This window comes from Phocoena sinus, chromosome 12 (genome assembly GCF_008692025.1).
Source record: "Phocoena sinus isolate mPhoSin1 chromosome 12, mPhoSin1.pri, whole genome shotgun sequence".
NCBI lineage: Eukaryota > Metazoa > Chordata > Mammalia > Artiodactyla > Phocoenidae > Phocoena > Phocoena sinus.
The window spans coordinates 50,313,947-50,338,207 of NC_045774.1; the positions used below are offsets into that span (position 1 = coordinate 50,313,947).

At 35.4% G+C, this 24,261-nt stretch overlaps 1 protein-coding gene across 5 annotated transcripts in view; it reads right to left on the reverse strand.

Annotated features, from left to right (window-relative positions):
- CEP57L1 (centrosomal protein 57 like 1) overlaps positions 1-24,261 on the reverse strand; it is a 107,745-nt gene that overhangs the window by 41,787 nt on the left and 41,697 nt on the right. For 2 of the 5 annotated variants that reach the window (XM_032651600.1, XM_032651602.1), the window contains exons 4-10: positions 15,567-15,683; positions 14,516-14,593; positions 13,936-14,022; positions 9,136-9,213; positions 8,776-9,017; positions 7,610-7,754; positions 5,035-5,462 (exon numbers count right to left, since the gene is read on the reverse strand). In XM_032651600.1, the coding sequence (XP_032507491.1) occupies positions 5,244-5,462; positions 7,610-7,754; positions 8,776-9,017; positions 9,136-9,213; positions 13,936-14,022; positions 14,516-14,593; positions 15,567-15,683 (966 nt within the window). In that variant the 3' untranslated portion in view covers positions 5,035-5,243. Of the gene's footprint in view, positions 1-188; positions 318-3,839; positions 5,463-6,577; positions 7,755-8,775; positions 9,018-9,135; positions 9,214-13,935; positions 14,023-14,515; positions 14,594-15,566; positions 15,684-24,261 lie in introns of those variants that run through there. The other 3 variants (XM_032651598.1, XM_032651601.1, XM_032651599.1) reach the window with 3 other exon arrangements.

A 24,261-nucleotide genomic window follows, 5' to 3' on the forward strand; every position in this document is an offset into this window, starting at 1 on the left:
CTTTCCAGGATTAGAATAGTCACAATACCTCCTGCTTCAGACACTCAAACTTTCTAGTTTCACAGTTTCATCAAAGTTGAGACCTGTCTTGGCTAAAAAGTTCCAAGTTCATTTTTTTCAATTTCTGATTAAATAAAAAACAAACAAACCTGTTTTTACTTAAGTGAACAAAATCTATGATATCCTACCGAGTTTCTGCTAGGCAGAGCACAGCTGCGGGGTTGCTACAGCAACTGTTGTACACTGACCATAGACTGCCCCATCCAGGAAGGAAATCATTTGCTCCACCCCCTGAGCAGTCAAAGGCAAGCAGCAGTCTGTGAGCAGAGATACATTTTGAGTTCAGTAATTGTGATCGAGCAACGAGAGACCATTCCTTATTGTCTTTCCTAATAAATGTCACCCCAACAACACAAACTCCAAACCAAGTTGCTGTGTGTGATTATGTATTTCTGCACCATAGTAGGACTATATTCTTTACCCACCCCCCACTAGAAACCTGAGCCAGGAAACAAGCCAAAGCAATTTCCTCCCAGGCACATAGAAAAAGAAAAAAAAAAAACTAAATTAGAATATTCTCACTTTTTTGAAGAGTACCTTTTGGCTCTTGCTTTCAGGGTTTAACCCATGCAAACTTAGGTTCTACGACAATTTTTTCTTTTTTTTTTTGGCTACTCAGATCTAACATTTATTGAGTTTTTATTCAGTGCCAACACTTCTGCTGGGTGCTTTGACATGTTATTTCATTTAATCTCACAACAACCCTATGAAGTAGGTAGTAATACAAGTACTACCTTTACAAGTAGTACTTTACAAGTAAGAAATGGAGGCTCCAAAAAGTTATTTGATCGCCCAAACTACTAAGTGGCAGAATCACAACATGAATCCAAGTCTCCTAATTCTGAAATCTATGTTTTTTTCTACTACACTACACTGATTTTGCAAGAAATGTCTCAATTCTTAATTGAAATATTCAAGTGTTCCTTAAATGAATTTAATTTCTTATGGTAATTTGTTTTAGTAATACATTTCCAAAAGTAATGACTTCAATACTGATAAATCTGTCCGGCCATTGTCCTAAGTGCATAGAAAACAAAGGCACAGAAAGATAGGGCTGCATTAATAGTCCTGGTGAGTTTTTTGCTAAGTATAAACTACAGCACTCACATTCTTTTTTTGTTTTTTTTTTTAAGCATAATTGAATTTTATTTTCTTTTTATATAGAAAAAGAAAAAAATGAAATTTATACATTATTACTGAACACCAGCACATTTTATTATTGATGATTTGAGATGTTTGCTTTGTAAATTAAGACTGAAGGTTAACACATTGGGAATGAGCACTGTAAGCAGATATAGAGGGTAAGGGTGTGTGTGTGTGTGTGTGTGTGTGTGTGTGTGTGTGTGTGTGTGTGTACTGTAAATATATATATAATATATAAATATATATTTATAATTTATATATATATACATAATCTTGTAAGAAAGGAAACAAAGAAATTAGCTCCCATATTAAATATCAAATATCAGGCTTAAATTGGCCTAGTACATAGTTTTCTAGGATTTATGATTATGATTCACTAAAGTTATATGACTTACTAATGTAAAGACCTCAAGCTGTTAGACATATTCTCAAGAAGGAAAAAACAAACGAAAAACAAACAAAAATAACCTACAACAACAAAAAAACAGTGAACTTAGTACAGAGCCCTGTACATAATAAAATGTTTGGCAAATGTTTGTTAAATGCAAAGATCTTCAAGAGTTACTGTGATGCTGGTAGCCAGCCAGTGTCCCAGGTATCTACCCTCTCTAATTAGCTACAACAAACCCTGCTCTTTTCTGTCTCCTGAGGTCAGCCCTTTGGTGAGAAGGGAAGAAAGGTGCACAATATGAAACAGCTCAAGTGGAATACTGACAAGAGGGAAAAAGAAGCCAAATATACAAAACTAAGAATCTAATTTATCTTATGCTACCCAAGTCCCCTCCAAATCTGAAAAGGCAACTGCTCCCAGGCACTCAGAAATGGGAGGAATGGATCATTGTTTGGGTGAGGTGATCGGCTGGAAAAAGCCCTGAAATATGTTTCAAAATAGTCTGGACTACTGTATTCCTGATTCAGGTGGTATGTTAAACAACAATGTGCATATGTCTGCTCTTTGCCTTATTTGATGACATTAACAAAGCAGCCAGTCTAGCAGTAAAGCTGAAGTATCTCTGGAATAGGAAGGGAAGAAGGGGAAAGGGAAAAATCTTCAAACCTTTGAATTAATTTTACTATTTTTTTTTTTTTGCGGTACGCGGGCCTCTCACTGTTGTGGCCTCTCCCGTTGCAGAGCATAGGCTCCGGATGCGCAGGCTCAGCGGCCATGGCTCACGGGCCCAGCCGCTCCGCGGCATGTGGGATCTTCCCGGACGGGAGCACGAACCCATGTCCCCTGCATCGGCAGGCAGACTCTCAACCACTGCGCCACCAGGGAAGCCCTAATTTTACTATTTTTATAACGTGCATCAGGGTCGTTTGCTGTAGTCCTGATTGAAAAATGTATCAGTAATCATCAAGTCATTGTTTTAGTAGGTGTGAAAGGTCATTTGTTACTGTTATTCAGGATGTAACAATAATGACTTTATCTTTAAAACAGTAGATGGTACTGTGAACAGATTGTCACAGGGAATTGCCAAGATATAGATCAGTCTGGGAGCTGGTGGCAGGAAATTAGAATGAGATACAGAGCAAAGTGTCAACAGCAGCAAGTGTGCATATCTGCCATTTTTTACCAGTTTTTTTTTTTTAAAGCAGTGAAGAGGAGACCTGGATGAACAGATCTCTAGAAAAAAGAGGAAATTCCTGAAGAATGTATATAGAATAGTGGAATTGGATTCACAAAAGGAGACATCATCTAATGGAGTTAAGTTCAAGTCTTTCCAAACTTGAACACATGCAAAACCTTAATCCAACATTAGATTTTTTAAAAATGTGTAAGTAATTTCAAATTAATTGTATAAGGCTGTCTTAGCAATTATCACTTATGTTTTTATACATAAAATGACGAATATATTAAGCAAGCATTCAAAGTAGTTTATTCAATGTTCTAATATTATTCTTTAAACAGATGAAGGAAATCAGAAGTTAACACTTAGAAAATGTATGTCTCCTTACGTAAAGAATCAAGATTTCAGTAGAAAACAGTATCATAGAAGACAGCCACGATTCAGTTAGTATGAAGCCAAGATTACTGAGAAGGTGCAGTTCATGAATCAAAATTAAGGGTAAAATCAGGAAATTGAATGACTAATACCAGAGAGAGGAAAGGGTCTTTGAAGGAACTAAGCAAATATGATCTTGGATAGATTATCTCGGCACATGGCTTTCAAAGGGAAGGACAATGGTTAGGAAAATAAGGAAAAAAAGGAAGACCGTGAAAAAAGATGAAACTCTGAGATAATGATGGAAATAACCTGAAGAAATGTCAATTTTAACCTCTGTTCTACAACCACAGTTTCCAAAGATTTTATTTTAGATGATGGTGATTATTATTATAAAAACAAAACTTATGCTAACTAGAACAACTTTACCACTGCTTTCTCATTCTCAAGTTCTCTATTTGATTCACTTCTGGTTAATCAGTTTCACCTTCTGTTGGGAGTTTTAGGTTTTGGGTTTTTTTTAACATTTATATTGGAGTATAATTGCTTTACAATGGTGTGTTAGTTTCTGCTGTATAACAAAGTGAATCAGCTATATGCATACATATATCCCCATATCTCCTCCCTCTTGCGTCTCCTTCCCACCCTCCCTATCCCACCCCTCTAGGTGGACACAAAGCACCGAGCACTCACATTCTTGAGGAGAAAAGGCAAAGCTGAAAAATAGGTAAGGTGATGAAACTGAGTTTAGACGAAGCAGTCTGTGACATCTCTGGGGCTGAAGGTGCTGTAAAGGGAGAGGGAGTGAAAGTGGGTGAAGGACAAATGTAGTATTTGAACCAAAGGGAGAGAAACTTTTATCTCAGCCATTAGTTGCTTTCAAGGACAATTCCAAGTATAAATGTACCGATTTTCAGTCATCTCCCCACTTCAGGTATGGAAAGGTCTTCTAACAGCACCTCTTCTCTCAATGAGACTGAGTTTTCTTCCTCCCCCAACAGAGGGTCCACAATTACCCTCTTTCTCCTGCACACACTTTTTGGGATTTCCTAGGAGGATATAAGGACTGTCTTTTAAAAAATTGCTTTTCCTAGCTCCCCAAGATGTTGATCTTTTTATTCTTTCACACCTATAGCTTGAACATCCCCCCAGCTGTAGATAAAGATGTACCTCCCAATTCCTTTGGAATCACCATCTCTTAAACTGCTACCCTATCTTCTGAGTTCCTCACTTCTGTTATGCCTTTTCTGTCAGTCTTCTAGTTCTACTTCAGTTGATGACTCCAGTTCTCTAGTTGCCCCAAAGGATTCTGATGAGAAACCAAATAAGTTCAGAAGAGTTGTACTAGTTTCCATAGGCTTCTGGAAAGATAGGTCAACAAATATAAATTTATTATAAAGCATATATGTACAAAGAAATCTCTTATGGTACCACTAATCAAAATATCAAAAATATAGTTACAAAGGAATAAGATCAAAAAAAACAAAGCTAGATTTGTAAAAGAGAATGGGAATAGCAGAGGAAGGCTTCCACAGCTGAGTTATTGTCATCTAAAAATTAAGTAACTATGGGTTCCTATTTGTAATTGTCACATAAAAACTTGGGCTAAAGGCCTCTTCCCAAAGCTTTTCCCTTTCCAAAAAAGAAAAACATTTCCCAGCTCTAAAACAAGATAGGGAGGAAGCACCAGGAAAGTTAAAAGACCTTTCCATACTCTGTTAATTTTATATTGGTTCTTAAGGTTCCAAGCCTACTAAATGAAAAAGTGTTACGGCACTTGTATCTCAAATTTGACTGTTTTAAATATCAGTCTAGTATAATTTTTTAAATTTATCTTAAGGTATCTGCAAAGTGAACAATGTTTCTAACACAAGATTAGGTACTTCAGTCAATAAGAAAAACAAGAATGCAATCATTTATTATTTGGGGCTCTTAGGAGGTCATTAGGCACTAATTTTAAAATACTACAATTTGACACTTTATAGAGGCTAGAAACATAATTCAAAATTTCATAAAGGTATATTAAATTAAAACCACTTTAGATAGTTCAAGATCTCACTGACAAAGTTCATTTAAGGTGACAGTTTTGCTACTGTGTTACTGTTCCCACATGATATCATCTCTTCTCAATTTCATTTGAAGATTATGGACTCGTATTGGACGAAAGTTGCTGTTATTTTGAGGAGAGTTAGTTAGCAAACATTTTCTGGGGCTATTTTTTATGTTCTTTGATCCTTTACAGTTGCTATCTTCTTTCTGAATAGCTGAAGCTTCACTTATCTTCAAATTCTGAACCTTTTGCTGCAGTTTGCGGACCTGGAGAGAAAAAAATCTAACATTTTAGTGAAAAATATACTTAAAATATACCTTACAGTAGATGGATTGGATTGATGGTTTAAAGATTATGTGAAATTAAAAAGTTTGTTAAGTCTTTATTTATTGAATACCTATTACATGCCTAACACTGTGCTAGTTAGATAGAAATATAATGAATAAAACAATCTTTGCTTTCAAGGAGTTTACTGCTCTTATTAGTGAAATCAAAGCATATATGTGACAACTAGAGAATAATTCAAGCCACAATAACTTTGAGTAGGACAAAAAGTATATATCTGAGAAGGCTAAAAGTAGGACAAGATCAATGTGGGCTGGAGAAGCTGAGAGGAAGGAATGTTTATGTAAGATATGAAATGGGAAAAATCTGCAGAACAGGGAGGTGAGAGAAGGACCTTTCAGGTGATATTAACAACAAAGCGAAGATTTGGTGCTAGGAATGGACATCAAGTTTATAGAGTCTATATATATATATATTTTTTTTAATTTAAAGTATTCATGAATTTAAAGTACTACTGAATGCCAGTTTAAAAAAAAAGGCAAAGGAATAACTTTATCTCATTGAGGAGTATCTAGTAATGATTGGGTAGACAGAATTAAACAAAACAAAACTTATAAACTAGTCAAAACCTATTTCTTCAAAGTCCAGTCCATTACTCAATCTTTTTAAAATTTTTAAATATTTATTTAATTAAATTAATTTATTTATTTTGGCCAGGCCACACGGCTTAGCTCCCCAATCATGGATCCAACCTGTGCCCCCTGCAGTGGAAGCGCAGAATCCTAACCACTGGACCGCCAGGGAATTCCCTCCATTACTTAATCTATTTCACTTAAGCACAGCCTAATTTGTAGAGCTGGTCTAGACATTGGCTAAGTATCTGGTGTTCTATTTGTCTAAAAATGCTTGAAATTTTATACTGCTATAGTTACTTTGGAATATAAATAATATTTTCAAAATATTATGTACACACTTCCTAAATTAAAAAAAAAAGACTATTCTTCTATTCCTTTCAAGTTTCTCCTGTGTGATTCTAAGAAAGTATACAAGTTATATAATCTTCACCCTAACACAATCATACAAAAAATTTACTTACTATAGACTTAAAAGCCAGTAAAGTGAAAATGTTTGCTTCAAAATTTCATTTCCTTCTTTCTTTCTTTATTGGCCATAGAAGAGTAAAGGCAGTAAAATTCTGCATTCTTTATTACTTTCCTATAAAAGTGGGGAAGGCTTAATTGTGAGGTTAATATATCACCAACTTATATGAATGCTGATTATTCCATAGGCAGATAGCTACATGATATGACCTGAGGGTTCCTGGAAAGATTTTCTCTGCTTTCTGTTCCAGTAGCATAATCGTACTAAGAATGGAGTCATTGTCTTGGGATAAAGTATAATATTCCATGATTTTTTCATTAAAATATTAAAACTGTTATGCCATTCTTAGCTGTTAAGAATTTACACACAAGGATAGAGTCCCCCTCATCACCCCTCTAGAGCTAGGTGAGCACAGGTCCCCAGGGAATGGAACACAGCATAGCTTGTTCTGGGAAACTGGAAATAGCAGTTTTAGAGTTGGGGTACTGCTTCAGAAGCCAGGTTTATATATGCATTAGACACCTGTTGACATAAGGGGCTTCATTAAGGCATTAGGGAAGAGAGGGATAAGGGGAAAGAATGCTAAAAGGATAACTGGGAGAGCTGTAAAGCAAATCTAGCCTACCTCTTAACTTTCCCAAACTTATTTTTGAATACATAACTAAACTTTCTTTTCTTTTCTTTTTTTGGCCACACCATGAGGCTTGCAGTATCTTAGTTCCCCAACCAGGGATTGAACCTGGGCCCCAGCAATGAACGGGCCGAGCCCTAACCACTGGACCACCAGGGAATTTCCCAGAACTAAACTTCCTTGTTTCCTTTTCTTTGTATTATCTTGGAGAGTTACATAGGAGGCCATGTTATTTCAATGGACAGATGACTCTATAATAAGCCTAAGGGATTCCTATCTATCATCTTTTCTCTAAGCCATACATACAGGCCTCAAATTTGGAAGGTCATACAGAGGTATAACACTGAATCCAGATACATTATCTTTTCATTAAAATCTTTTACTAAAGCCTCTTACATTGTCTTGATGCTTCATTAGTTTAGAAATTTGTTCTCCTTTAATTTCCATTTTCTTGACTAAATATTCTAGTTCACATTCTATGTTTTCACAGACTGATTGGCTTTCAGTTTCTTTCATTTGATTCAGCAGGTCTTGGTACTCCCTATGAAAGAAAAGCAAATATCAAGCACTATTACAGTTTATAGTATATGTCTTTGTCACAATTAGACAATATTCTGTTCAATCATAAATTTTAATCAGAGTTAAATATTAACCTTCAAAGACAGTCTCTTTCTGTAGGGTTATCAAATTAAATCTATGGTAATTACAAACAGGCTCTTATGATTTGAGATTAGACATATTTAGAAATATATTAGACTTAGGACCTTAAAGAATCTTAAAAAAAAGGTCTGAATCCTTGATGTTTACAGTTAAATGTAGTAAAATATTCTGATGTCCTTAGCTAGAGGCATTAAGGGACTCTTTTTCATTCCAAGTTTGGAATTCTTAATGTAGAATCTGTGGAAGAATTCCAGCTATAGAAGTATTTGCCTGAGAAATCCCTAGATTTGGTGATAGGTTACTCAAAGAAAAACTGCCAATAGAACTAGTTATATCTTCTACAGAGGTCTTAGTTCAACTAGCTGGCCGCCCAAATCACATATTTTCTGGAATTTTTGTTGAATATATATTTAAACTTGAAGCTTAAAATATATATCCCATAAAGAATATTGTTTACTATGGATGCTTCAAACTTGTAATGCAGACCAGCCAGAATCTAAAACAAGAAATTGCTTTCCTATTTGTCTAATGAAATCATTCATTTAACTAAAAAGATTATAAAAAACAAATGGAGAATCTTTCTTATAAAAGTATTTGTGAGTTACAATTTAAGGTCACCAGACTCCATTTGTTAGAATGACAGAAATATTTGTCTATCAGTTCAGATCTTGGGAATACAGAAACACTTTAAATCGGAAAAAGTAGTAATTACACATAGATAATAAAAATGCAATTTAAATACAACAAATATAATGAAAAATCAATGACAACAAATCTGCAGATCAAAATAAATCCAAATGGCTAAGTAAGACTTTTAAGAATTTATAAGTGGCATTGTTTGAAAGACTGAGAAGAAAAAAAGATACCTAAATATCTTGCTACTTCTTCTGATAAATACTTACATAGTCATTTGGTCCAGCTCATCCTGCATTGCCATCAAAAGTTCAGACAAATTGTTACAAATGGAAATGGACTTTTCTGAGTCAGAAGGTACAGCTTCACATTGAGAAGTTGATTTAGAAGGCTTGTAGAGACATCTAGGTTCAGAAACTTCAGCCAGTTTCTGAAGGCTATGTGGCCTGTAATGTTGCATTGTCTGCAGGTTTTGGGTGCTTGCATTCCTGGAATGGCCTGCACTGGCAGACTTCGGTGGGGAAAAGAAATAGCTGAGAATGATTTTAAATAACTGATGGCATTTAAATAGCACTTACAACAAAGCCTGAGTTTATCTGACCAAGTATCCTCATTTTTCCCCCTCTCACCTTCTCAGCCACAATAGGCAGTGATCCAAACTTTGAATAAATTTGCTGAGGTGGTCCTCTCTTTAAACATTTAGTTTTCTAAATATTGACAAGGGAAAAAGTAAACAAAAAATATTTAAAAAGACATTTATCAAATGCAACATTATTAGCCATTAGGAAAATGCAAGTTACAATGAAACATCACTATACACCTATTAGAACAGCCAAAAAAAAAAAGTGACACCACCAAATGCTGGCAAGGATGTGGAGAAACCAGATCACTCATATGCACAAAATAATGCAGGCACTTTGGAAGACAGTTTGGAAGTTTCTTATAAAACTAAACATGTAGTTATCATATGATTTAGCAATTGCACTTTTAGACATTTATCCCAGAAAAATGAAAACTTATGTTCACACAAAAACCCGTATACAAATGTTTATAACTGCTTTATTTGTGATCGCCTAAAACTAAAAACAATCCAAATATCCTTCAATAGGTAAATGGTTAAACTGTGGCACATCCATAACATGGAATACTACACAGAAACTTTTAAAAATGTATTAATACTTGGGTGGATTGCAAGGGAATTGGCTGAGCAAAAAAAGCCTCTCAAAAGGTTACATACTGGGCTTCCGTGGTGGTGCAGTGGTTAAGAATCCACCTGCCAATGCAGGGGACATGGGTTCGAGCCCTGGTCACGGAAGATCCCATATGCCGCGGAGCAACTAAGCCCGTGCGCCACAACTACTGAGCCCACGTGCCACAATGAAGCCCGTTTGCCTAGAGCCCATGTTCCTCAACAAGAGAAGCCACAGCAACAAGCCCCCACACCATAATGAAGAGTAGCCCCCACTAGCCGCAACTAGAGAAAAGCCCACATGCAGCAACGAAGACCCAACGCAGTCAAAAATAAATAAATCTTTTTTAAAAAAGGTTACATACTGTATGATTATATTTATATAGCATTCATGAAATAAAATTATAGAGATGGTAAACAGATTAGAAAATGCTAAGGGTTAGGGAGCAGGATGATGTGTAACTATAAAGGAATGGAATGAAGAAACCTTATAGAGGTGGAATAGTGCTGTATCTTCATTGTGGTGATGGTTACATGAATATACACATGTGATAAAACTATATAAAACTACATATACTCACACACACACATACATATACACACACAACTAAGTGAATAAAAAACTACTGAAATCTCCATAAGTTCTGTGTATTGTACCAATTTCAATTTCCTGGACTTTATACTATATTTATGAAAGATGTTACCATTGGGGAAAACTGGCTGAAGATACATGGGACCTCCCTTTATATTTTTTTGTTATCTCCTGTGAATATATAATTTTTCAAAATAAAAAGTGAAAAACAAAAATAGACACTTATGGTTAGGATATGGAACAATGGTAACTGCTGATTGGAACATAAACTGGTCCAATCACTTTGGACATTATCTCGTAAAGCTAAGGTGCATAACACTTATGGCCCAGCATCTTAGAGAAACCCCTGAACACATGCACCAAGAGGTATGAACAAGAAAGTTCTTAACAGTGTTTTTTATAATAACAAAAAGTGAGAAACAAACCAAATGATCACTGAAAGGAGAAAGGAAAAAATATTTTTAGCAATAAAAAGCAGCAAACCATAGGTATATGCATCAATTGGAAGAATCTCATAAACTTAATGCTGAGTGGAAAAAGAAAGCTGCTGAAGAACACGAACAGAATAAGTCCATTTACATAAAGTTCAAAGCATAACCCTAAAACATGTATTTCTTAGGAATACTTATTTGGCAAAGTAATTATTTTTTTAAAAGCCAGAGGATGATAAAAGCAAAATTAGAATTGTGGTTAATCCTTGGACGGAGGGAATACAATTTAGGAGAGATATATGCTGGGGCTTAACAGTGCTGGTAATGTTCTATTTCTTAAGCTGGGTGGTCAGTATACCAAGTGCTAATTTCATTATTATCCTTCGAGCAGACATTTTTTGTTATGTATACTCCTTCATGAAACATTTTTAAAAAGACACTGCTGAACTACATTCTTTTTTTTTTTTTTTTTTTGCGGTACGCGGGCCTCTCACTGCTGTGGCCTCTCCCGTTGCGAAGCACAGGCTCCGGACGCGCAGGCTCAGCGGCCATGGCTCACGGGCCCAGCTGCTCCGCGGCATGTGGGATCTTCCCGGACCGGGGCACGAACCCGTGTCCCCCGCATCAGCAGGCAGACTCTCAACCGCTGCGCCACCAGGAAAGCCCTGCTGAACTACATTCTTAAATGATTTCACTATTTTTGTAGGAAGGATTGAACTAGGGTGGCCAATTGTCTCAATTTGCCCATGATACAGGATTTTCAGTACTAAAACCAGGAAAGTCACAGGCAAACTGGGGTGAATTGGTCACTCTAGTTAACACTTCACCAAGAGAATAATCAATAAACTGAGCATATTCCATGATGAAAACAAAATATTCCCAACTCTAAATGAAAATTTAGATATCTTAACTATTATAAACATTCAATTTTTTTCCCTGAAAATTAAAGAAGTAAAATGGCTTAGAGGTAGAGAAATCACAAGTTTGTGAGTCAGTTCTTATTCACTCAGAGTTGCTTGGTGAACCTGGACAATCATTCAACCTCTGTACTTCAGGAATGGTAATTTCAAGTAATGGAAAACAATGGTCTGGTCTAAGGCTATTTCAAGCAGTTATAATTAAGAGTAAAAGAAATTTAATTCTTTTAGTTACTATATTGGATGAGATCTCTGATTGATTACAGTCTAACCTTTTAAGAGAATAATGAAAACATCACAGGAAAGGCTTCCATCATCTTGCTTACCACATTCAAACAGCCTGATTCTTTACTTCCAAGCTCACCTTATACTGTTGTCGCTTACCATCTAGAAGTATAGCTCTAATCATTTGCCTACAAGCCTTCAATGGTTCCCAATGACTTATAGGAATAAAAGTTCAAATTCTTAACATGGCATTGAAGATCAGTCATAATCTCACCTCAAGCTATATTTTCAATTTCAGTCTCATATGACACCATCTCACACCCAGTACTGGACAATTTCTTATCGTTTCGTGGAAAAACCAACTATACTCTCAGACTGTAAAACACTTCTCCTCATCTCTATCAATACTTACTAATTTTCCAAGGCTGCCTTTAATGCTGCTTCTTGCATGACCCCTTCACATATTCTTTATCTATACAGCACCACAATACTTTGTTTATACCTCCATTAAGTTTTTATTATACTCTGTCTTATATTTGTATATTTATCTGCCTCTCTGTAAATTCCTGTGTTATCTTTTTACTACCTAAAGGTACTAGTCTATGTAAATCAAGATGTATGAATTGAATGAACTACATTCAGGATATGGAGTGTCAGTGAGACAAGCAGGACTCTCATAGAGGTCTCAAAATCAGATCCTACCTTCAGCAAGCAACTAAGTGTCCCTGCCATCTTTAAAGGGAGGCATTATTACAGGCAGATCCTATGAACTTGGGACTTGAACTAACTACTTTTTAAAAGTGATTTTGCTGTTAATTACTTTTTCTTTTCTTCCAGCAGCTACCTTTTCTTTCCTTCATTTCTTTTACCTTGTTTCTCCCTGTACCTTATTAAAATTTTTTTTCCACTAATTCATCAAAGGATGCCATAAAACACAAATACAAAATTAAGTCAATAATTTTTCCACTTGCAAATTACTTATAGTGATTTTCTATTTGGCTTTGCAGCTTCTAATCTTCCTGTAGAGACAAGAAAGAAAACATACTTGAGGAAGGAAATAAGCTAAAAAATCAACATAAATTGCATTGGGAAAATGTTTTTCATTACCGTATTTTGCAAATTCTTTGAAAGAAAAAATCTGTGAAAAATGCAGCCAAACTATTAAATAGTAACTCTTATTTATGGAATAAATGACTAGCTAAAGTTAAGTATAACGTTTCCTCCATTATCGTATCCATAGGGTGAGCCTATGGCAGTGGCCAGAACTTGCAAATAGCATGCTTGGTTCCCACAGCAAAGAACACACACAAACACTACATGCATATTGAGTAAACAGTAATGATGGTCATCAAAACTATAATTTCAGAATCATGAGATTAAAAGGGATTAACATCTTCTTTCTTACCATTATAAATAAGAAAGTTTAATATAATAAACCCCAAACATCAACTCATCTAAACAAAATATTATTGGTAAATCTATAAAGTACTTCCCCAATCTTTATTTTTAGGCAAATCCAAAGGCTATGAGCACAGAAAAAAATAAATAATTTACCTAGAGAAATGACTATAATTTATAATACAATATAATTTAATACTGTATCTTTGTCTTTTTATTGTGCATATATTATATAAAATTGCTTCCAGGATCTATTGTGCTTGTCAGTATCTATTGTGTTGTTTACTGCCTCTTTCGTAAAGTATCCAAAGTACATTTCTCTAACAGTTTAGTACTAGGAAAATGTTTGTCTTTCTAGAAAAACTGGAAGGCTTATTGTTATTTCACAAAGATAGATGTACTGCCTATTATATGCTCCTTTTTGCTTTGGCTGTTAAGAAAACTCAGAGCTAGGTTTTGCACTCAACTGCTGTTACTTTCTTTAACCTAGGTTTATGGAATTTTCTGTCCTCACACCCCAAAACTCATGTTTTTATGCCCATTTCAAAGCATTGTCTTGTATTATAAATCTTTTCAAATTTTTTTGGAAATGGATATGTATAAATATTAAAAGGGTGAAGAAATAAGTATTAGCAAGAAATAAGTATTAGCAAGATAAGAATAAAGTGTTTGTATACCTTTGAAGATTTCTTCTTTTCCTTGGAGCGCTTTGGATTTGATATGGAAGACATCAAAATTCTACTGATTTCAAGTCCAGTTTGAAGCTACAATATTGAAAAAAAATGTATTAAATTGATTTTTAACAAGTTCCTTCTTCTTCAAAAACATTATAATGAGGATCAGATCTCAATTTATAAAGACAAAATGTTTTTTGAGGAAGAAAAGAAAACCTCAAACACTATTTTTTGTGTGAAAAAGTTACCAGGTCTACTGGTAATTACAATCATTTTCTGTTTTTAAGAGAATGAATTATTTTATATATCTCAAACTGAAAACAATCTATAGCAGGAATTGTTTCAACTGAGAATATATATATGTTTGTCAGAATTTCAAAAGACCAAAAGATCTCTTGGCAATACATCCAAGTATATAAATATACTGGCTGACTTATTGAGAACTTCAGTATTATAGCAAAATAAGACAAAAAGTAACAAGCTAGGAAGCAGAAATTAGAGTCTAGAATACAGGCTTCAGTTAATAAAGTACAATAAAACGTACATGATTTTAATGTGATAGATGATATAGTGCTCTATTTACCTGAGAAGCTTTGTCTTGAAAGAGCTTACGCTGATGTTCTTCTTCCTTTAGTTTTTCCTCTAAATGCTTAATCTTGCCCTGCAAAAGAATAAAAAATCTAGGATTATTATACAAAAACTAAAGCCAAATATCTTATATTCCTTTTCCAAATAGAGTCCTTAGGGTATTGATTCTTGATAGTTTGGTAAATTAAAGCAGAAAGTAAGAAAAAGGAATGGCAAAAGATGCTAAATTTTTCTTGGCTTTCTTCCTATGCTTCTTTACCTGCTATTATATACAAGAAGAAAAAAGGAAAAGCAAAGAATGTATATGCATAGGCTCTTTTAACTTTCATCAACAAAATCATAATAATGAAAAATTGGGAGGTTTTAAAGGTCTAGAACATCAAACAATTATAGTCTTGGGTCTCAATGTTTCATTCAAAATATAGACAAATTACAACAAACGTCTATTTATGCTGTACTTAGGGAAACAACAGTAATATACATGAAATGATATGATTTGACTCATACCATGTATATATTGTATAACCTTATACACATAAGTATTTCATCTTATATCCATGGTGTAGTGTAGAATAGGAAGACAGTACTATTTCAAAGGGTGAGCTTCCTGAGTGTTGGAAAACTCAAGGAAGGCTTCACAGAGGAAGCAGGACTGGGAGAAAGTCCTATGAAATGGATAGGATTTGGGTGGAAAAGGAGAGGGTATTTCAGGACAGGATCTAGAATAGGCTTAACTTAATTGTAAGTGGTGAAAGGCAATCTTTTCAATATCCTTTAGGTAAATTACTTAACAAATGAAAATGTTCTGCCATTGCAGAAGAAACCAAAACTACAATTTCACATCAAAAGGCAAGCTCATTCATGCTGTGATAGAATATATTAACTTTTCATCTCTATAGGCAGGAATTCATATCTGGATTACTAAAAGTTGTTAATGAAGTTTTACGAATCTAATTTTACTGCATATTCACATACAGTGTAATTATGCTTAACACTAAAGATTTATTCCTGGCATCACCACTTCAAAGAAACAAGTAGAAGCTTACCTCAGCAGTTTTCTGAGTTGTTGTAAGTTTAAAACATTCTTTTTCTAAGACATCAAGCTTTTCAAGTTTTGCTTGCAGCTTCATATGATCCTGTTCTTTTTCCCTTTGAAGCTGGGCCTGGAAAGGAAAAAAACAAAACCTAAGTTTGGCAAGTGATGCCAATGGCTCAAGAGTAATACAATTTCTAAGAATTCAAAGTATAATATAAATCTGTCATAAGAAACACGCACATACATGTACATACTTTAGGTGCTTATGAACAAAAAACAAGAAAATAAAATACTTTTAAAAAACAAATAAAATGTGTAAAAAAAGATATTAGATCAATGGAACAAAATCTTCTATGTATCTTTATATAGTATTTCTTACTATGGAAAACATCATCAGTGAAACGTGTATTAAATAAATAAAGGTGTTATTCACAAGGTGACCAAACCAGTCACTGATTTACCCCCCCTCTAACTATAACATAGCAAAGTAACTATCAGAGGAATAAAACATACAGAGAACTATCTTTTATTAACTTAAAACTGCTCTAAAATATAGTCTATTAAAAAACAAAAACCTGAAACAACCAATAAATAGAGTCTTGGTGACCTGTGGTCTAACATTCAATTGGAGTTATAGAATGAGAGGAGAGAGAAGTCAGACAAGGATAATTATTTGAAGGATAATGGCTAAAAATGTTCCAATTTTGATGAAAAATATTAACTAACATATTCAAGAATCTAAAGCAAACAAACAAAAAATAACCCAAGCAGAATAAATACAAAGAAAACCCCATTTGGGCACATTATCAAATGGTGGAAAACCAGTGATAAAAGGAAAAAAAAGCAGCCTGAGAAATAACACATTATGCACAGAGGAATGAAGATAACAATTCTCATTAGAAACTATGAAATCCAGAGGACAATTGAGAGAACAGCTTTAATGTGCTAAAAGAAAAAAAGCATCAACTAGAATTCTATATCCAGTGAAACTATCCTTCACCAATGATGGTGAAATAAAGCCTTTTCCAGACAAAATCATGCTAAGAGAATTCCCAGCATACTTTTAAAAGAAGTACTTCAGACTAAAGGAAATGACACTAGATGAAAAATTGATTCTACATAAAGAAATAAAAAGCACTGGGAATGGTAAAAATGTGGATAAATATCTCCTTGTTTCTTAATTTTCTTTAAAGGAAAACTGATCATTTAAAGCAGAAACAAAAACAATGTATTGTGAGTTATATAACATATGTAGAAATAAAATATATGAAAACTGTAGCACAAAGGGAGATAAGTAGAAGCATACTGTGGTAAGGATCTAATATTACATGTGAATGTTTAAATACTAATTCATGGCAGACTGTGGTACGTTAAGAACACATATTTTAACCTGTAGAGCAGGTGCTAAAAAGGAGAAGGAGAAGGGAAAAAGTACAAGAAGAGAAGTCAATAGAATATAAGAAGAAACCACTAGAGAACTTAAAAAATATTTTTAGCTGAAAGATAATGAAAATATAAAATATCAAAATCTGTGGGATGCAAGTAAAGCAATGTTTACAGGGAACTTGATAGTTTTAATCACAAGGTATAACATTTAAAAAGAAATAATAAAAGTTTTAAATTCAATAATCTAAGTTTCTAACATACAAAGGTAGGGAAAAAATAGCAAATTAAACCCTACATAAATAGAAGGAAGGAAATAATAAAAATGAAGTGGAAATCAATGAAATAGAACTTAAAAAAAATTTCTTTTGAAAAAATCAATAAAGTTGATAAAGTGATAGGTAGAGTGATAATTTTAAAAGGAGCAAAAATACAACTTAGTAATATCAGGAATGAAAGAGGGACTTCTCTAAAGACACAAGAAGAAACAAAAATCTGAGTAGCCCAATCTCTGTTACAAATAAATTGAATTCATTATTCAAAAACACTTTACATTTAAAGAAAACTCCAGTCCCAGATAGCATCTATCAAATTTGAATTCTATCAAACATTTATGGAGGAAATAATACTACTCTTATACAAGGTCTTCCAGAAAATAGAAGAAGGAATCTTCCCAACTAATTTTATGAGGCCAACAAAACCATAACACCAAAACCAGACATTATAAGAAAATTACAAACCAACATTCCTCATGGACAAAGGCACAAAAATAGTTAAGCAAAATATTAGCAAACTGAATCAAGTGATGTAAAAAAAGAATACTATTTTAAGATTGATTGGGGTCTATACCAGGAATGCAATGTTGGTTAACATTTGAAAATCAAACGGTGTAACTTACCATGTTAACAGAAGGAGTGAAAAAAATCATATGACCCTTTCACTAGATGTAGAAAAAGCAATTCACAAAATTTGATACCCATTCACAATAAAAGCTTTTAGCAAACTAAGAATAGAAAGTAATTTCCACACCTTGATAAGGAACAACTATGAAAAACCTAGAGGTAATATCCTAGTGAAAGACTGGCATCTTTCTCCCAAAGATCAGAAACAAAACAAAGATGTCAGTCCTTACTACTCCTAATTAACACTATACTAGCTGTAATAGCCAGAGCAATAAAGTATGAAAAAGAAATAAAAGCCAAAAAATTTGGAAAAGGAGAAATAAAGCTGTCTTTATTCACAGATGACATGATTGTGTATAAAGAAAATCCTTTGAAAATATGAAAACTACTAGAATAAATTTAGCAAGCTGCAGGATACAAAGTCACATAAAAATCAATTACATTTTTATATGCTAGTAATAGAAAAATGAAACAAAAGTCCAATATTGCTCATAATAACATTAAGAATACAAAGTTCTTAGAGATAAATTTAACAAAAGATGTGCAAGATCTCTCATAGAAACTACAAACCATTATGAAGAGAAAGTAAAGAAGACTGAAATAATAGAGAAATATACTATGTTCATGGATCAGAAGATTCAATATTTTCGAGTTATCAATTTTTCCCCAAATGATCTATAGATTTAACAATATCCCGATCAAAATCTCAGCAGACTTATTTTTTAGAAAATGTTACACTGGTTATAAAATTTATATAGAAGTGCAAAGGATCTATAATAACAACAAAAAGAACAAAGCTGGAAGATTCACACTACTTGATTTCAAGACTTATTATAAAGCTACATGGTGTTAGTGTAAGAATAGACCAAAAGATAATACAGAGTCCCAGAAACAGACTTTATCTATCTTTGCCAATTGATTGTTGACAAAGGTGCCCAATGAATTCAACAGGAGAAAAGAAATCTTTTAACAAGTGGTGCTGGAACAACTGGGCATCCACATGGAAAAAATTTAACCTTGAATATTTCCTCTCACCATACAAAAATTAATTCCAGATGGATCACAGGAAAAAAATGAAAACAAAAAGCTTTTAGAAGAAAATATTTTGGAAAACAGTTTCACAGTTTCTTATAAACATACTACCTTGTGGTTCAGCACTACCATGCTACCTTGTGGTTCAGCAATTCTACTACTATTTATCCAAGAGAAATTAAAACATATGGTCACAAAATAATTTGTACAAGAATGTCCATAGCAGCTTTATTCATAATATCTCCAAACTGTCCATAGCAGCTTTATTCATAATATCTCCAAACTTTATTCATAATATCTCCAAACAAGCCAAATGTCCATCAACAGAAAAATGGATAACCAACTTGTGGCATATCTATATAATGAAATTCTATACAGCAATAAAAGGAATGAACTACTGATACATAGAGCAACATGGATTAATCCAAAAAACTTTATGTTAAACCAAAGAACCAGACACAAAAAAGTACATTTTCTATGATCCAATTTATATGAAGTTCTAGGACAGGCAAACTTAATCTGAAGTAAAATAAATCAGAATAGTAGTTGTGTTGTTGGGAGGTGGGTATAGAACAGGGAATAACTTGGCAGAGATATAAGAAAATTTCTGGGGTGATAAAAATGTTCTGTTGGACTTCCCTGGTGGCACAGTGGTTGGGAATCTGCCTGCCAATGCAGGGGACACAGGTTCAAGCCCTGGTCCAGGAAGATCCCATATGCCATGGAGCAACTGGGCCCATGCGCCACAACTACTGAGCCTGCACTCTACAGCCTGTGTGCCACAACTAAGCCCACATGCCACAACTACTGAAGCCTGCGTGCCTGGAGCCCATGCTCCGTTAACAGGAGAGGCCACCACAATGAGAAGCCTGCACACTGCAACGAAAAGTGGCCCCCACTCGCCGCAACTAGCAAATGCCCGCACACAGCAATGAAGACCCAATGCAGCCAAAAATAAATAAATAAATGAATTTATTAAAAAAAAGTTCTGTTATTTGGTAGGACTATGGATTACATGAGCATATTCATTTATCAATAATCACTGAACTGTACATTTAAGACCTGTGTATTTCACTAGATGTAAATTATACTTCAATAAAAACATTTAAAAAATGGTTAAAAGTCACTGATCTACAAGATTTAGCTAGCATAGGAATTTCTATGTTATTTTATAAGGTAAAATGTGAATAGGTGAATAGACAGATATCTTGTGCTTTTAACTGGCATTTCCCTGGTTACTAATGAGATTGATCAAGTTTTCTATAAATGTATGACCATTTGTGATTCCTTTTATCCTGCAAAATGCCTCTTCATAACTTTGCCCACTTTTCTACTGCTTTGTTACTTTTAGCATCTTGCCTAAAAAATCTCCCTAAACTCCAAGGTCATAAGGATATTGTTCCGTATTTGCTCTTAAAAATTCCAACGTTTACATTTAAGTCTTTAATCCATCTGGAATTGATTTTTCTGTATGGTAGGGATCAATTTCTTTCTGTTTTTTTTTCTCACACAGATAAACAATTTCCCCAAAACTGTTTACTGAAGTCTGACTTTTCTCCAATGTTCTGCAGTGGCATCCTTGTTTTATATTGAGTTTCCACATAAGTGTGTCTGACTATATCCTATTCCTTTATTCGGGTGTCTATCCATACAAATACCATGTTAATTTTTATTTTAATTTTTATTTATTTTTTTGCGGTATGTGGGCCTCTCACTGTTGTGGCCTCTCCCGTTGCAGAGCACAGGCTCTGGACGCGCAGGCTCAATGGCCATGGCTCATGGGCCCAGCCGCTCTGCGGCATGTGGGATCTTCCCGGACCGGGGCACGAACCTGTGTCCCCTGCATCGGCAGGCGGACTCTCAATCACTGCGCCACCAGGGAAGCCCTATCCTGTTAATTTTGATAGCATCAATACAGTAAGACCTCACCTTATTCTTCTTCAGAATAGCTTGGCTACTCTTGGACCTTTCCTTTTTATATAAATTTTAGAATCACTTTTCCAGTTCCTTGAAAAACCTATTAAATTCTTGCCCATTAAAATCCAGTATTGACTGGTACTTTACCCATTTCCAACATAAAGCAAAGATCTTAGAACAGTTAAACTATATTTACCAGTTCCTAATTTATGAGCTTCTGTTCTCATTAATTTTAATCCTATATATATTTAAATACATAAATAAAACATTATTATTGCTGTTTTATACAATATTCATTTAGATTTACCCATATATTTACCATCTTCCTTGTTCTTCATTCCTTCCTGCATCTCTGACCTTCCATCTAAGACACCTTTCCTTCTGTCTGAAAAATGTCCTTCCGTGTTTCCTTAGAATGTATCTCCTAGTAACAAACTATCTCAGATTTTGTCAGTCTTAAAATGTCTTCACTTTACCTTTATTTCTGAAGGATATTTCCCCCAGGCATTGGACTCTAGATTGGTAGTTATTTTCTTTTACTGCCTTAATTATATCCATTTTCTTCCAGATTCAGTATTTTCAGTTGAGAAGTCCACTGTTACTTTAATTGCTGTCCTTTTGAACATACCCTTCCCCCGCCCCCCAGCAGCTTTTAGGATTTTATTCTTGTCTTATTATTTCTTTTTATTTTTCCTACTTTGGTTTTATCTTCTTGAATCTGTGGTCTGATTTTTTTTAAAATCAATTTTTTAAAATTCCCAGCCATTATCTCTTCAAATATTGTTTCTGTCCTATTCTTTCTCTTTTCCTTTTGGAACTCCAATCACAGATATATTTGACCTCACTCTAACTTCTGCCTCTTACTCTCTTTTCTAAATTTACTATTGTTTTGTCTCTTCATTGATCTGGACAGTTTCAGCATCTAGTTCACTAATTATCTCTACTAATCTGCTATTAGATCCACCATTAAGTTCTAAATTTCACTTACTGTATTTCTTAGTTCTACAATTTTTATTTGGTTCTTTCTCAAATCTGCTCTGCCATTTTATGGTTTCTAATGCTCTACTGAAAATTTTGTTCCTATCTTCTGTCTCCTTGATTTTAGCAAGCATAATTATTTTAGTCTCCCTCTTCCAGAGCCAGTACCTAGCTGGAGATAACTTATGAGAGTGTTTATATAGTCTGTTATGTATGCTATCTCTTTTCATAGTACTTTATCTCCTTCTCCCTGTTTATCTTTGACTGAAAGTTTCTCACTATGTAGAAGAGATGTATATAGAAATAATTTGAGGTCCTTGGGAACATTAGCCATCCAGGATCACTTTAATCCAATTTCGGGGACTAAGATTTTCTGGATTACTCTGATAACCTAGAGCAGAGCTGTAATCTGGGTTGTTTTTTTTCTTGTTCACCATTACAAAGCATTCAGAGCACAGAAGATATACCACAGTTCCTACTCTTGGCAGGCCGTGGACTCTAATTTCCTTAGCCCCATAAACATGGCTTTCAAAAGTATTATTTAGCCTCTCAACAGACTCTTCTGGAATCAGAAATGCCCTAAGAAGGAAGGGACCTGAAACTAACCTCTCTAGAGCTCAACTTCTTTGGATTTAAGTCTGCACACAGATTTTTGAATTGGTGATTTTACATCACCTTGTTAACTCTACAATGCCTTTGTGTACTTTCTTTTCTTCCTTTCTTCCTCCCTCCCTCCCTTTCTTTTTAATTTTCTGTCCAGTTTTTTGTATTTTCCTCTACAAAAAGGTTGGTCCAAATGACCTAGTATGTATCACCGTAACTGGAAATTTCCTATATACAGCTTTATATCCTATTTAAGATTTTTAATATGACAATCTACCCATGACATTAAATATTCTTTAAAAACATATTATAGGAGGCTCGGGCTTCAGTCGGGGCGCAGGGAGAGGACTGGGGTTGGCGGCGTGAACCCAGCCTTCAGGGGGTTAGTGCACCACGGCTAGCCAGGAGGGAGTCCGGGGAAAAGTCTGGACCTGCTGAAGAGGCAAGAGACTTTTTCTTCCCTCTTTGTTTCCTGGTGCGAGAGGAGATGGGATTAAGAGCGCTGCTTAAAGGAGCTCCAGAGACAGGCGCGAGCCGAGGATAAAAGCGCGGACCCCAGAGAGGGGCATGAGATGCTAAGGCTGCTGCTGCCGCCACCAAGAAGCCTGTGTGGGAGCACAGGTCACTATCCACACCCCCCTTCCGGGGAGCCTGTGCAGCCCGCCCCTGCTAGGGTCCCGGGATCCAGGGGCAACTCCCCCGGGAGAACGCACGGCGTGCCTCAGGCGGGTGCAAAGTCCCGCAGGCCTCTGCCGCGCAGGCTCATCCCGCACTCAGTGCCTCGCCACCCCCCCCCCGCCCCCCGCCCCGCGGCCTGAGTGATCCAGAGCCCCCGAAGCAGCTGCTCCTTTAACCCCGTCCTGTCTGAGCGAACAACAGATGCCCTCCGGGGACCTACACGCAGAGGCGGGGCCAAATCCAAGCTGAGCCCCTGGGAGCTGTGAGAACAAAGAAGAAGAGAAAGGGAAATCTCTCCCAGCAGCCTCAGAAGCAGCGGATTAAAGCTCCACAATCAACTTGATGTACCCTGTACCTGTGGAATACATGAATAGACAACGAATCATCCCAAATTGAGGAGGTGGACTTTGAGAGCAAGGTTTATGATTTTTTTCCCCTTTTCCACTTTTTGTGAGTGTGTATGTGTATGCATCTGTGTGAGATTTTGTCTGTATAGCTTTGCTTCCACCATTTGTCCTAGGGTTCTATCCGTCCGTTTTGCTTTTTTTAAAAACTTTTTTCTTATAATTAATTTTTATTTTAATAACTTTATTATATTATATTTTATTTTATTTTAGTTTATCTTCTTTCTTTCCTTTTTTCCTTCCTTCCCTCCTTTCTTCCTTCCTCCCTCCCTCCCTACCTCCTTTCTTTCTTTCTTTCCCTTTCTTTCTTTTTCTTTCTTTCTTCCTTCCTTCCTTCCTTTCTCCTTCTAATTCTTTCTTTCTACTTTTTATCCCTTTTATTCTGAGCCGTGTGGATGAAAGGCTCTTGGTGCTGCAGCCAGGAGTCAGTGCTGTGCCTCTGAGGTGGGAGAGCCAACTTCAGGACACTGGTCCACAAGAGACCTCCCAGCACCACACAATATCAAACGGTGAAAATCTCCCAGAGATCTCCATCTCAACACCAGCACCCAGCTTTACTCAATGACCAGCAAGCTACAGTGCTGGACACCCTATGCCAAACAACTAGCAACACAGGAATACAACCCCACCTATTAGCAGAGAGGCTGCCTAAAATCATAATAAGTCCATAGACACCCCAAAACACACCACGAGACGTGGACCTGCCCACCAGAAAGACAAGATCCAGCCTCATCCACCAGAACACAGGCACTAGTCCTCTCCACCAGGAGGCCTACACAACCCACTGAACCAACCGTACCCACTGGGG